At 48.9% G+C, this 13,387-nt stretch overlaps 1 protein-coding gene across 1 annotated transcript in view; it reads left to right on the top strand.

The window, feature by feature from the left end:
- The first annotated feature begins 1,613 nt into the window (after window positions 1-1,613).
- The window catches only part of SAMM50 (SAMM50 sorting and assembly machinery component), a 34,973-nt gene continuing 23,199 nt past the window's right edge, over window positions 1,614-13,387 (top strand). The window contains exons 1-4 of the mRNA XM_055328898.1: window positions 1,614-1,788; window positions 6,515-6,625; window positions 9,163-9,264; window positions 11,594-11,681. Coding sequence (XP_055184873.1) covers window positions 1,768-1,788; window positions 6,515-6,625; window positions 9,163-9,264; window positions 11,594-11,681 — 322 coding nt within the window. The 5' untranslated portion in view covers window positions 1,614-1,767. The remainder of the gene's footprint in view (window positions 1,789-6,514; window positions 6,626-9,162; window positions 9,265-11,593; window positions 11,682-13,387) is intronic.

The following is a 13,387-nucleotide window of genomic DNA, read 5'->3' as shown; positions in this document are numbered from 1 at the left end:
TTGGGCTCCCTGTGTGGAGCCTGCTTCTCCCTCTGCCAGTGTCTCTGCCTCTCTCTGTGTCTCTCATGAATAAATAAATAAATAAAATCTTAAAAAAAAAAATCTGCGGGCCAACTTCATGGCTCATCTTTGAGACAAGGCTTACTCAAGAGACTAATGAAGGAGAAAATGCAGGGAGGGCCTAGTTTGTGCAGTGTTTACAGGGGGCCAGGTCCCATGCCTGATCTCATGGAATCCTCAGCAACTGCTGCCATCCCCACTTTAGGATCAGGAAGGAGGAAGTGGGAGCATGAATTCTGAGCTAAGCGTCCAGCTTGGGTAACCTGTGCTTAAAATTTGCTCCTAGATTATCTTCGAAGGTTTCTGTCAAGAAGTTTTCTCCTCTAAAACAGCCTTCTGAGTCTGAGCTGGGGGGTTGCAAGACCCCTGGTGGTGGTCCTGGTAGTGGTGGTGGTGGTGGTGGAGGGGGGTTGGGTGGGAAGTGGGGAGGCAGATGGCTAGGTCAGCCTGCAAGGGGTGCAGGGAGGGAAGGACCGGTCCGGCAGGTGCTGACGTCTCTCTTCCCACGCGAGAAGGGTACCAGGGTACCGTGGACCCTAGGGATGCTGGAGGCCTGGGTGCTATTTAAATGCAAAACGGGAAAAAAAAATAAATGCAAAACGGGGGCAGCCCAGGTGGCTCGGCGGTTTAACGCTGCCTTCAGCCCAGGGCGTGACCCTGGAGACCCAGGATCGAGTCCCGCGTCGGGCTCCCTGCACGGAGCCTGCTTCTCCCTCTGTCTGTGTCTCTGCCTCTCTCTCTCTCTCATGAATAAATAAGTAAAATCTTAAAAAAAAAAAAAAATGCACCCCGGTGTCAGAAGTCTGGGAAGGGGCCTCGGGGGAGAAGCGGGGGTGGAGACGCGAAGCCCTGATAGCAGGAGGCAGTGGACGCCCAATGCTGACCGTCCCTCACTCGGTCCCTTGGCGGTGTCTCCCCGCATCTGCCACGCGTGTTGACTCCTTACGACGTGGTCATCTTCTGGGGGGAGGGGGGGTGTTTCCCGCAGCAGAGTGGAGCCCCCAGCCCGTCCCGGGACCGCCCCGCGCTAGTACTTACAGGCTGCGGCCGCGGCCTCTGATGCACCGGCTCGCCCTGGCCCGTGCCGGGCGCGGTCCCACGGCCCTTGTTACAGTCCCGTGACGCAGAACGACCGTCACGTCCCCTCTACCGGCTCGGGCTCGGGCTCGGGCTCGGGCCTCGGGCGCCTCCGCGGCCGGGCGGACCCGGGCGGCCAGCAGCCGGGAGCAGGTGCCTCTGCGACCTGCGCCGGCCCCGCAGCCGGGGGAGGCGAGCCTCGGCGCTCCGCGGGGGCGTGGGCTCCGCACAGCACCCGCCGGCCCCGGGCGCCAGCGGGGAGGCGGGCGGCCCCCGATGAAGCCTCGGCGGACCCATCCGGGTCGGCTCTCTCCCCCGCCGGCTCCCAGCGGAAGACCCGCGCCCCACGAGCCAGCAGCCGCGCGGGCGTCATTGGACGCTCTGCGCTTGCGCGGTCTCCACGCAGCGTCCGTGCGGACATCCGGTCACGGGTTCCTACAGACCAATGAGCGAGAGCACCGTGAGCCAGGGGGCGGGGCATCATGGCTGCCCCCAGGGCGCCGCGTCCAGAGGCTTGCGGGTGCTGCGCTGAGTGACAGCTCCGCCACCGCGGGCCCGCCCTCTGCCCTCGCCAGCCGCGCCGTCATCACGCCCGGGTGGCTGTGCGAGGCGGCGGCCGGAGAGGGAGCCATGGGCACAGTGCACGCCCGGGTAAGAGGCCCAGCGACCCGCGGGCCGCGTGACCTCAGGGCGGGCGCCGCGGGGAGAGACCGCCCCCACCGGGAAGGGGCGCGGAGGGCGGCGGGGCCTGCGGGCCGGGGGGCGGCGGCCGCGCAGACGGGCCGGCGGGTCCCGCAGGCCCCGGAGCGGGAAGCCGGTACCCGGAGGAGGGACGGGACTCGCCCAAGGTCACTCAGCCGGGCGCTGCCCCGGGCCGGAGCCATCCGTTCTCCTTACGCAGCCTCCGCCGCTTCGGGGTCTTCTCTGCATCCCGGCCACCTGCTGGGGTCCTGCCGGGGTCCTGCAGCACCGAGTATCCCACCGGGGGGCCTCCTTCCTCCTGCTTGCAGACCCCACCTCTCCATGCTTCGCTTACTCCTGGCAACGCGGAGGCTGAGACAAGTGAAGCTGAGGTGCTGAACTTGGGGACTCGGTGCGTCCTCTGTGATGTGCCAAACTGCTCTCCTTTGTCCTAATCTTTTTTTTTTTTCCTTTAAAGATTTTATGTATTTGTTCACGAGAAACCTAGGAAGAGAGGCAGAGACACGGGCAGAGGGAGAACCACTGAACCACCCAGGTGCCCCCTTTGTGGTCATCTTAACTGAGGGCTAGAGAATGGCTGTCTGTCCAGGGTCACACGTGTTTAGAGCCTCAGGATGTTCCAAAACTCAGACATACTCAGAAACCCCCTCACCCCCCCCCCCACCAGGCCGAGGCCCAGGCCTCAGCATTACTTTTCTACTACAACACGGACCGTTTAGGACCGTTTAGAACCTTTCAGTAGTTTCACGGTGGCTTTCCCAAAGAATTTAGCACAGACACCACCCCCCCACCCCCCCCTGCTTGGCATGGGGAGGGGGACTTCACCACGGCTTCCCAGGTCATTCATTCGAATGGAACACGATAGGTGTCCCCACACACTCCTTGGGCTGTACTGCTGTCCAGCAGCTCCTGCCTCACCCATCCCCACATCCATCAATAGCTCCCGAGATAGTCCCACCTTTTAGAGCTCCGCTCAGGTCACTTCCTCCACAGACCTCCTCCTCATCTGCCCTCATTTGGACGTGCTGCTGACTTCCTTGACGTAGTCCCCCTGGCGCCTGTTTTATCTGTTTGGATTTTTGTCTTAACTCTTTTCCAGTCTAAGTCTGTTTTTCTTTTCCTTTTTAAAGATTTTATTTATTTATTCATGACAGACACAGAGAAAGAGAGGCAGAGACACAGGCAGAGGGAGAAGCAGGCTCCATGCAGGGAGCCTGACGTGGGACTCGATCCTGGGACTCCAGGATCACGCCCTCAGCCAATGGCAGGCGCTGAACCACTGAGCCACCTGAGAATCCCCCAGTCTTAAGTTTCTAGATGTTACAGTAGGAGCTGGATCTTACTTGGTTTGCATCCCTTGTAGCGTCTTCAACGAAGTAGGCATTCAGTCATTTATTTTTGTGACCTTTACTGGGGGTCTCCTAGGTGCCCGGCACAATTGTAGGTGAGAGAGATACAGACAACAATGACAAGTCTTTGCTCTTTTGAGCTCCTTTGGAGCTAAAGTCACTGCTTCTTTGATTAATATGTTGGCCAAAAAAAAATATTCTTTTAATTTGAACTTTACAGCCTACTAGCCACTGTTATTTGAATACTTTGGTAGGGATTCACAGTAAAAAAACGTTTTAGGCTTACCATCTGGTACTCTCACAAATACATGAAACAAAAATTTTGTGAAACAATATCCGCCATGAGTATCTGTTATGTTTTCTTTCATACATTTTCTTTTTTTATTTTTAGATTTTATTTATTCATGAGACAGAGAGAGAGAGAGAGAGAGAGAGAGGCAGAGACAGAGACACAGGCAGAGGGAGAAGCAGGCTCCATGCAGGGAGCCCGACGTGGGACTCTACCCTGGGTCTCCAGGATCACGCCCTGGGCTGAAGGCGGCGCTAAACTGCTGAGCCACCCAGGCTGCCCATGTTTTCTTACATTTTCTATTTGATCTTAGCTTACACCACTTTAAAGATGCTGTTTAGAACTCATTAAATTAATTGCATGTTCTGTCCCTTCAATCAGCACTGCTTTGCACAGTACCTGCCACATGGTGTTCAAGAAAACTTGCTGGGGGCCCCTGGGTGGTTCAGTCGGTGATGCATCTGCCTTTGGCTCAGGTCATGATCTCAGAGTCTTGGGATGGAGCCCCAGGTCGTGCTCTCCACTCAGTGGGGAGCCTCCTTCTCCCTCTTCTGCCCCCCCTTACTCTCTCTCGAACACTCTCTCAAATAAATCTCAAATAAATAAATAAAATCTTTAAAAAAGACAACAACTTGTCAACTGAGGCTAAGCTGCTGAAAGGATAGAGCTAGACCCAAATATTAATTTTAATTCATTTCACCAAATATTTAACCCATATGTGTTCTTCTAGACACTGGAATATAAATTTATGAGGGTGAGGATCTTGAAGGTGCTTGCCACACAATAGGTTCTTAATATTCTGTGAATTAATGAATATTAGGCCATTATTTTAGGACATCAAGCTTTGATGTAACCACGAGTCATAAAAACGTCATCTCTTAAAGTTTGAATTTCTGATTAAAGTATAGGCATTTTCTGATTAAAGTAGGCATTTTTAGTGAACCTTTTTTTATGCTTTGAAATTTTAGGAACTGAATTGGAATTTTTTAAATATCTGGAGTATATAAGCCTTGGCCCAGACAAAGTGTACCTGCTAAGCGTTCAGATCCAATAGGATGAATATGTGCACGTGTTCCTAACCATAGTATATACTCTGCATACAGAATCGGGACACATTTAATATACTTTTTTACGGTAGTGTAGAAAAGTAAGCTTAAGTAAGCTTAAATGCAGGAAGCTTAAACACAGGAAGCATATTTGTGAACGGTGCAGGTAAAAAGTTACTGTTTTAATTTGTTAATATTTTGAGAAAGTATATTATTCCATTTTTAAAATACTGTACCACAAAAATGAAAAGATGATACGAAACAAACGCTATATTCTTTGCCCAGCGTTATCTTCCCTTCTTACTTGTGTAAACACTCTGCTCTGACCACTGTGAGGCAAGGACTTGGTCTGTCTTGTTCGCTGCTGCATCCCCAGCTGTTCGCCCAGTGCTCGGCATGCAGTGGTATAAAGCTCCAGTGTCGAGAGGTGTCCCTCCACAGGGGGGACTGACTCTGCCTGAAGAAGCCAGGGATGGCTTACAGAGGCGACATTTAAGGCAGATGCTTTTAAGGAGGAAGTTATTCTGGGCGGAGAGAACAGGTGTGCACAAGTAGGCACTTGAAGGGGGTGGTGGTTGAACTTGGGCGGAGCAGATATGGGCCTTATGGTGGGGTTCCTCGTGCCCCCTGCTAAGGAATCTAGCTGGATTCTGTACCCCCAGGCACTCTTGAGGGCCATCGCAGTCTTTCACAGCAGGAATGGGAGAGAGGATGTGTCAGGACGTTACCTTTCCAGAGAACCAGTGACACTATGGAGGGAATACTGATGAGTCTGTTGAGTGTGTCTGGGAAAAGAGGATAGTGTCCCAGAGTCCCCATTGCTGCACATGCTGCAGACATCAAACGCGTACACTTAGAAAGTGCTTGTTTGTAGAAAATTGGTAGAGTAAGGATGCAGCCAGATACTGGTTAGGACAGTTCTCCCTGAATTTGGTGTTTGTACGAGTGCCTGGTGCCACACTAGACCTTCTGAATCCATTTCCAGGAGCATCTGGGAATCCCTGTATTTAAGCCAGCGTGTAGGTAACATATATTGTATGTGTGTTACACATTCTATTTGTCTCCGTGGAAGTACGAATACCAGCCGCAGCCTGTGGAATCCTTATTCAGAAGTTGCTTTAATGCTTTTGGGGTAAGCTCAGTTCAGATTGAAGAAAGTGACTGCTTTCCGGCACATTTTATGAACATACGCAGTTCCTTTTAATGTGTGAATAAGACTTTCAGGGTACAGAAAAATATGTTTTAGCAATTCGAGTTGTCAGTGTAGTTATCCTAAAATGTGTCTGATTTTGATTTTAAAAATTAGGATACTTTCTATAACAAAAAAAAACAATTTTTCTATAACGAAAAAAGCTATTTTTTTCTTTGCTTTGATAAATGTCTTTTTAAAAAAAATATTTATTTATTTGAGAGAGTGTGCGCACATGCACCAGAGCGGCGGTGGGGCGGGGGGAGGAACAGAGGGAGAGGGAGACAGAGAATCTCAAGCAGACTCCGCACTGATGCACTGCATCAGTGCAGACCCTGATGTAGCGCTCTATTTCATGACCTTGAGATTATGACCTGAGCTGAAATCAAGAGTCAGATGCTTAACCAACTGAGCCACCCAGGCGCCTCCTGTGATAAATGTCTTTGCGGCACCTTACTTTTTAACTATTTTTTTTGTCTTACAATTGGGCCTTGGGTGTATAGGCTCAGATAGCCATAGTCCTGTAGACCTCAGTTCATGACACAGTCATAGGTACATGCCTGACCCTTTCAGTTAATTTTCATCTTTGTTTTATTAATAATACACCGGATACCAGGGAGCTCACCACCAATCCAGAACTTGTACATCAATGGCACTTACATCTGTCCTTTGCTTCCCAGCCTCCACTCAACAGAGGGAAACACGGTACTGAGCTTTCTGGAGCACCATCTAAAGAGAAAATGCAAAGATGTCTGGGTTTTTATGTAAGTTTATTTATCTGCATCTTCTCGCTCCCTTTCAGAGTTTGGAGCCTCTTCCAGCTAATGGACCTGATTTTGGAGCCTTAGGAGAAGAAGCTGAGTTTGTTGAAGTTGAACCTGAAGCTAAACAGGAGATTCTTGAAAACAAAGATGTGAGTTTCTGCTGATGGGCTTGAAGTGGCTCCTGCCAGAGACATTTGCTTCCCCAGACGGAAGTAATTAACCTGTCTCAGTGCCTTTGTTAAAGAAGACTTGGCAGCCAGCTACGTTCTAGAAAGGCAGGCAACTCTTAGAAAAGTAGTTTCCGGTTTTAGAGAAATAGTTTATTTATGTGGGACATTTAAACTTATTTTTGAAAAAAAACAAATGTATTTCTGTATTTATGTTATAAAAAAGTATTTCAAGGACAAACTCAGATTATAATTAAGTTTATATTGTGTCCAGAAAAAAGAGTAAAATTTTTCCTAAACTCTCTTGCCTTTGAAATTTACGTCCAACTGAAGAAGTGAAAGCACGTTTTCAGTGGTTGTGTAATTAAGATCTTCTGTGGGATTCTGATCACTTTCCATTATACCTTTCCCTAATATTCCCTATTATCCCTGCTTTGGTTTTCTCGGTTACTCGTTACCATCTACTGTACTACATATATATTGTCTATTTCTACCCCTGTTAGAAGGTAAGCTCCATTGAGTCAGGAATTTATGTCCTGTTCACTGCTATATCCTCAGTGTTTAGAAAAATACCTGGCTGTTAGGTGATTGGTGCATTGTTTATTGAATGAATTAATTAAATAAGCTTTTACAGACAGTGTGGTCAGAGGTGCAGAGCCAGCATTTATCATGTTTACTGAAATGTGCACAAGCTCTCTAGCAAGGTGCACAGTTTTTAAATTGGGGATCACAGCATCAGCCAGGGGCCAGTGCTCCAGGAGCATGCTGGGAATGATATATAGGGAACCTCTGTGGTCTGCCTGGGTTTAGGATTGATGTGGTACTTGGCCATCTGGCTACAGAGACCTTGTAAGTCTCGGTTGCAGGAAGTATAGACCTGGCAAAGGATAGGTTCAGGTAACCGATTTTCTAAAAAGGCAGGAAGATAAAAAAGTCTGGAATCGAGAAGCATGGATCATTAAACTTGAAAAAAAATCCTTGGATTAACTTTCAGACATTTGTCTTTAGCCTTAATGCCTACCTACTCTTTTGTCCTGTATCATACTTTAATAATCAGTGTTCCTGCAAAAGAACAAAACTGGACCACTTTCTTCTACCATACACAAAAAATAAACTCAAAATGGATTAAGGACTTAAATGTGAGACCCGAAGCCATTAAAATCCTAGAATTACACAGGCAGTAATTTCTCTTGACATCAGCCATTACAACTTTTTTCTAGGTAGGTTCCCTGAAGCAAGGGAAACAAAAGCAAAAATAAACTATTGGGACTGCATCAAAATCAAAAGCTGCTGCACAGCAAAGGAAACAGTCAACAAAATGAAAAGGTGTGCACATAATGGGTGAAGATACTTGCAAATGACTTATCTGATAAATGATTAGTAAAGAACTTACACAACTCAACACCAAAAAAGCAAATAATACAATTAGAATATGGGCAGAAGACATAGACATTTCTTCAAAGAAGACCTACAGATGGCCAACGGACACATAAAAAGATGCTAAACATCACTCATCATCAGGGAAATACAAATCAAACCTACAATGAGATACCACCTCACACCTGTCAGAATGGCTAAATTCATAAACACGAACAACGGGTGTTGGCAAGGGTGTGGAGAAAGGGGAATCTTCGTGCACCGTTGGTGGGAGTACAAACTCGTGCAGCCACTGTGGAAAACACTATGGAGGTTCCTCAAAACTAGAATTACCCTATGATCCAATAATCCCATTGGTATTTCCCCCAAAGAATATGAAAACCTTAATTTGAAAAGATACATGCGCCCCTATGTTTATTGCAGCGTTATCTACAATAGCCAAACTATGGAAGCAACCCAAGTGTCCAACTGATGAACGGATAAAGATGTGGTATAGATATACATTGGAGTATTTTTTTTTTAAAGATTTTATTTATTTATTCATGAGAGACAGAGAGAGAGACAGAGAGAGAGAGGCAGAGACATAGGCAGAGGGAAAGCAGGCTCCACGCAGGGAGCCCGACGTGGGACTCGATCCCGGGTCTCCAGGATCACGCCCTGGACTGAAGGCGATGCTAAACCGCTGAACCATCCAGGGTTGCCCTACATTGGAGTATTACTCGTAAAAAAGAAGAAAATCTTGCCATTTGCAATGATGTGGGTGGAACTGAGAGTATGATGCTGAGTGAGATAAGTTAGAGAAAGACAAATACCGTATGATTTCACTCATGTGCAGAATTTAAGAAACAAATGAACAAAGAAAAAAAGACAAACCGAGAAACAAATTCTTAACTACAGAGAACACCTGCTGGTCACCAGAGGGGAGGTGGTTGGGGGTGGGGGAAACCGGTGACAGGGATGAAGAGTACACTTAACTCCGGTGAACACGGTGTAATGTATAGAATTGTCAAATCACAATATTGTACACCTGAAACTAATTGAACACTGTGTGTTATCTACACTGGAATTAAAAAACAAAAGACCCAGCATTTAAAACCTAAAAAAAAAAAGTATAATAATCCATGTCCCTTCATCACATTTAGGTGGTTGTTCAACATGTTCATTTTGATGGACTTGGAAGAACTAAAGATGATATCATCATATGTGAAATTGGAGACGTTTTTAAGGCGAAAAACCTCATTGAGGCAAGTAGTCTCCCTGCTTGGCATTGTTTCCATTCCCTTCTGAAGAACCTACAAATCTCTTGTCTCAAAGCCCCGAGCTCCCACCCCAACCTCTCTGCTGATGACCCTGCCTCCCACCTAGAAGGGAGCTTTCATTTTCCCAAGCTGAGCCCCCCACCCCAGTTCCCTGGATGCCTCCCACAGACCTAACATGTTTGCATTTACCCTTCCCTCCGGCCTTTCTTACACAGAGGCCGGTCCATCCATGTGTTCTTCACAACCACCCAGCCTTGTAATAGGAGCTGAGCACGTTGCTTGCTGGCCTCCTCCCTGGCACCCCGCTTAGTGCTCTAGCGTGCTCTCTTATGGGATGGGTGCTCTGTCATTCTGACTCTTGCTGTCTCCTCAGGGTCCTTGCTCCATTTATCTGCCATCTCCGTCCTCTCCTTGGTAGGTGCCTTCTGTCCTAATGCCCTTGGAGCCACACTGGACATGCCAGCCAGAGTCTCCAGCCAGCCGCCTGGAGGCCAGGTCCAGGTGACCCCATCAGTACCCACGTTCCTTGATCTTTCCACAGTCTGTGGCCATTCCCACTTTAAAGAAAATTACTATATTTTTATAAAAGATTAAAGTTATATGTAAGCAGTCTTAAGAAAGCATCTAACAATCCAGTATACAGAGGATACTGAACTGAAAGGTAGGCATTTCCCTCCCCACCGGCCATGGTCTCCCCAGCGGCCAGCAGGCTGGGGCTTCTGTGGGGCTTCCACATGTGTCGTGTGCACACGTGTGTAGACAGAGTAACCCCATTCCCCTACCTTTTTCTGCACCTTTCATTTGGGTTACTATACGGAGATCTTTTCACATGAACACGTTTAAAATTCTTCCCCCTCTGTCAGGTGAAATACTCTGTCCTTGTTTCCACTGGGACTTTTTCCCTGTGAATGAGATTGAGCGCCTTTTCCATGTTTACTGGACATTACTGGTACTTGATGAGTTACCTGTTGGTTTCCCCTGTTTCCCTTTGGACTGTTCGGCTCTTGTTTCTTTATAAGAGCCTTGGAAGTGATGTCTGTCACTGATGCGGAATACATTTCTCTTGCTCTGTTGTCTTTTGAGATTGTTTCTATCTTCCTGCTTTCTCAGCGTTTTCTCTCCCCTGGACTCCCACGAATCCTGCACTCTCCTGGGCTGCTTGTCCCTCTCCTCATGTTCACTTCGGCTGCACTGTCACCTTCTCTCCCTGTGACCCTACTCACGTGTTGCTTCTCCACGTGAGGATCATCTCCCAGGGGCTCACTCACACCCCAGGTCTCACTATAGCCTGTGTAGTAGGGCCTCCCCACCTCTACTCCTTGCCAAGCCTTTGTTGTTGAGCTTCAGCCCCAAATGTGTACCTGCCTGCTAAGCATTTCCTCACGGGATCACCACGCATCTGCAGTTCCATCTGTGGCTAGGGATGGAACACATCACCCACCCCCCGCCCCCAGCCCCCGCCCACCCACCCTTCTAGTGGTACCCAAGAAGCGCTTGGCCCAGAGCTGAGAGTTGGGATAGCCTCCTATCTCTCCTGCAGTGACTGTCCTTGGGCTCTGCCTGCAAAATGTGTGTAGTCTGTCCTCCCCCAGTACGGTGACCTGTGCTTGTCAGCTTCCCTCCCAGCTGCGGGGGCTGCCAGGAGCAGCTCCTCCTGCCTCCTTTTGTCCCCTTTCTGTTTCTCCGTGATGATCAGGGCTCTCTCCTGAGGACATTCCACTCTGTCCTCCGCTGGAAACTCCAAAGTCGCTCCCCTTTTACCTTCAGGACAAGCTCTAAACTGTGTGTATTGTGAATCCTACCCCCTCTCTGCTCCCTGGGAGCCTTTCCTGCCCTGCTCTTCTACTGCTTGTCCCTCCAGGAGAAAAGGACTCCCGGTACCAGAAAGCCCTGCCATCAACATTGAAGAGAGGAAAAAAAAAACCCAGAACAGTGGTTAGAAAATGCACGCAACACAAAAAGGCACAAACACAACACAGTCTCTCTTGCACCAAACACAATCGCTGTAACAACAGACTGTCATCCCTGCAGGGAATCCTGCTGGGCTGGTGCATTTTGGTTAGTTTTTTTGTTTCTGTGAAACTGTTAATGCACTTGTTAATGCACTTTGCTTCCTACGCTTGTTCAGGTTTTACTCTCCTGAGTGCGGTTTTGTTGTTGCTTGTGCTTCATCCATCCCTTCATGCGTCCGGTCTCCATGGAACTCTCTCCTTGGTGACTCAGCACCAATGCTACACCCCCTGGCCTGGTCTGATGGTCACCAGCTGTGTTTCTGTCCTGGAGGAAGACCACCTCTTTTTGTCCTCTCTCCTAGGTGATGCGGAAATCTCACGAAGCCCGTGAAAAATTACTTCGCCTAGGAATATTTAGACAAGTGGATGTTTTGATTGATACATGTCAAGGTACCTGCTGTGGCATAGTGTCTGTGATTACCCCTCCCAGCCATCCTGCAGAATCATGAAAGCTGAATGGGTGGCCAGGCATGGGTTGCACCTGGAAGTTTATCAAGCACAGAGGTCTTGGTAGTTAGCAGTCCTAGGGGGGTAATTGGATTTTTTTTTTTTAAATGTCAGGCTGAGGGAAGATGGGTGAACTTTGAAGGTCCTGCTGTCTGAACCGGTAGATGGTGCAGGCGTTCTGAGAAGGATCCCAAGGGAGGGAGCCAGGTTTCATCCAGGATAGCCCAGCCCAGCCAGGCTCTTGTCCAAATGGGCTCTTGGCAGACAGGCTCCATCTAAGTGTGTGCTTTAAACGGGAGGGCACCAGGCATCCAGATTTCACTCAGTTTATGCTCATTTGCTTGTTTGCTAGCCAACTTGTACTCTTTGGTTGATGAGCACCTGCTATGGGCCAGGCCCTGTGCTGGGTACCAGGGAGAGTCCAGCAGCAAGCAAGGCATAGTCTCCTTCTGAAGGAGCTTTGGGCCCAGCAGAGCAGGGCTGGGGGCGGTGGGGGGGACGCCAGCCCTTCCTGTACCCTCAGTGAGAGCTGGAAACTCCAAAGTTGCTCCCCTCTTACCTTCAGGACAAGCTCTAAACTGTGTGTATTGTGAGTCCTACCACAATAGTCAGCAGCGCGGCCGTACCTGGGCGAACTGTCGTAAGCGTGTGTGTGCAGGATCCAGCTGAATCTTTGCTAAAACCTGGGGAAAGTGACTAGTGCTATTTTATTTTTATTCTTTGCTTTTTAAAAAATATTTATTTATTTACTTATTCATGAGAGATACCGAGAGAGAGACAGAGACACAGGCAGAGGGAGAAGCAGGCTCCCTGCCGGGAGCCCTTTGCAGGACACAATCCCGGGACCCCAAGATCACGCCCTGAGCTGAAGGCAGATGCTCAACCGCTGTGCTACCCAGGTGCCCCTACTAGTGTTATTTTAGAAAAGATGTTTTCCAGCGAAGGAGACCAAGGCTCAGCGAGGTTTAACTTGCCCCAGGTCAGAGATGTAAGTGATAGAAGTGGCCCTTCTGCTATCTGGAGTGCTTTCCTTGGGGACAGGTCTTGTTGGCAGTGTTTCAGCTTAGCGCCCTCCTGCCTACTGTAAATGTGACTGGTATGTGGTCAGCGCGGGCACTTCTGTCGTGCTCCCCCCGGACTGCAGCTAGAATTACCTGGGAACTTGTGGAAGAGAATGGTTAGGGAGGTAAAACTGCATGATTCTGTAGCGGGAGTGCCTGGCAACATCCATCCATCAGACCCTCTAGAATGTATGACACCTAAGAACGAACCATGCAAATCACACTTTGGTTCCTACTGAGGTCTCACTCTGGGTTTGTGACTTGTGACAAACCTACCACACTAGTGCAGGACGATCACAGACAGGAATGTGTATTGGTGGGAGAGAGGCTCTACAGGAACTCACTATACATTCTGCTCGATTTTTCTATAAACCTAAAGCTGCTCTAAACAATAAAGTTTATTAATTTTTTTAAAAAATGAGACCAGAGCTCCAGCCTGGGCTGAGTCTGAGTATCAAGGAGCCAGTGTTGAGGCAGCTCCTCATATGCAGCCACTGCCCTGCCAGGGATGCAGGGTCAGCCGTGCCTTTCTGTGAGAGGCCCCCAGCCCTCTGCAGAGCTCCGTCCTGCCCCCCAGCACCCCATGGG

Source organism: Nyctereutes procyonoides, unplaced genomic scaffold (genome assembly GCF_905146905.1).
Source record: "Nyctereutes procyonoides isolate TBG_1078 unplaced genomic scaffold, NYPRO_anot_genome, whole genome shotgun sequence".
In the NCBI taxonomy this organism is placed as follows: Eukaryota; Metazoa; Chordata; class Mammalia; order Carnivora; family Canidae; genus Nyctereutes; species Nyctereutes procyonoides.
This window is presented reverse-complemented; position numbering and strand designations above follow the sequence as displayed.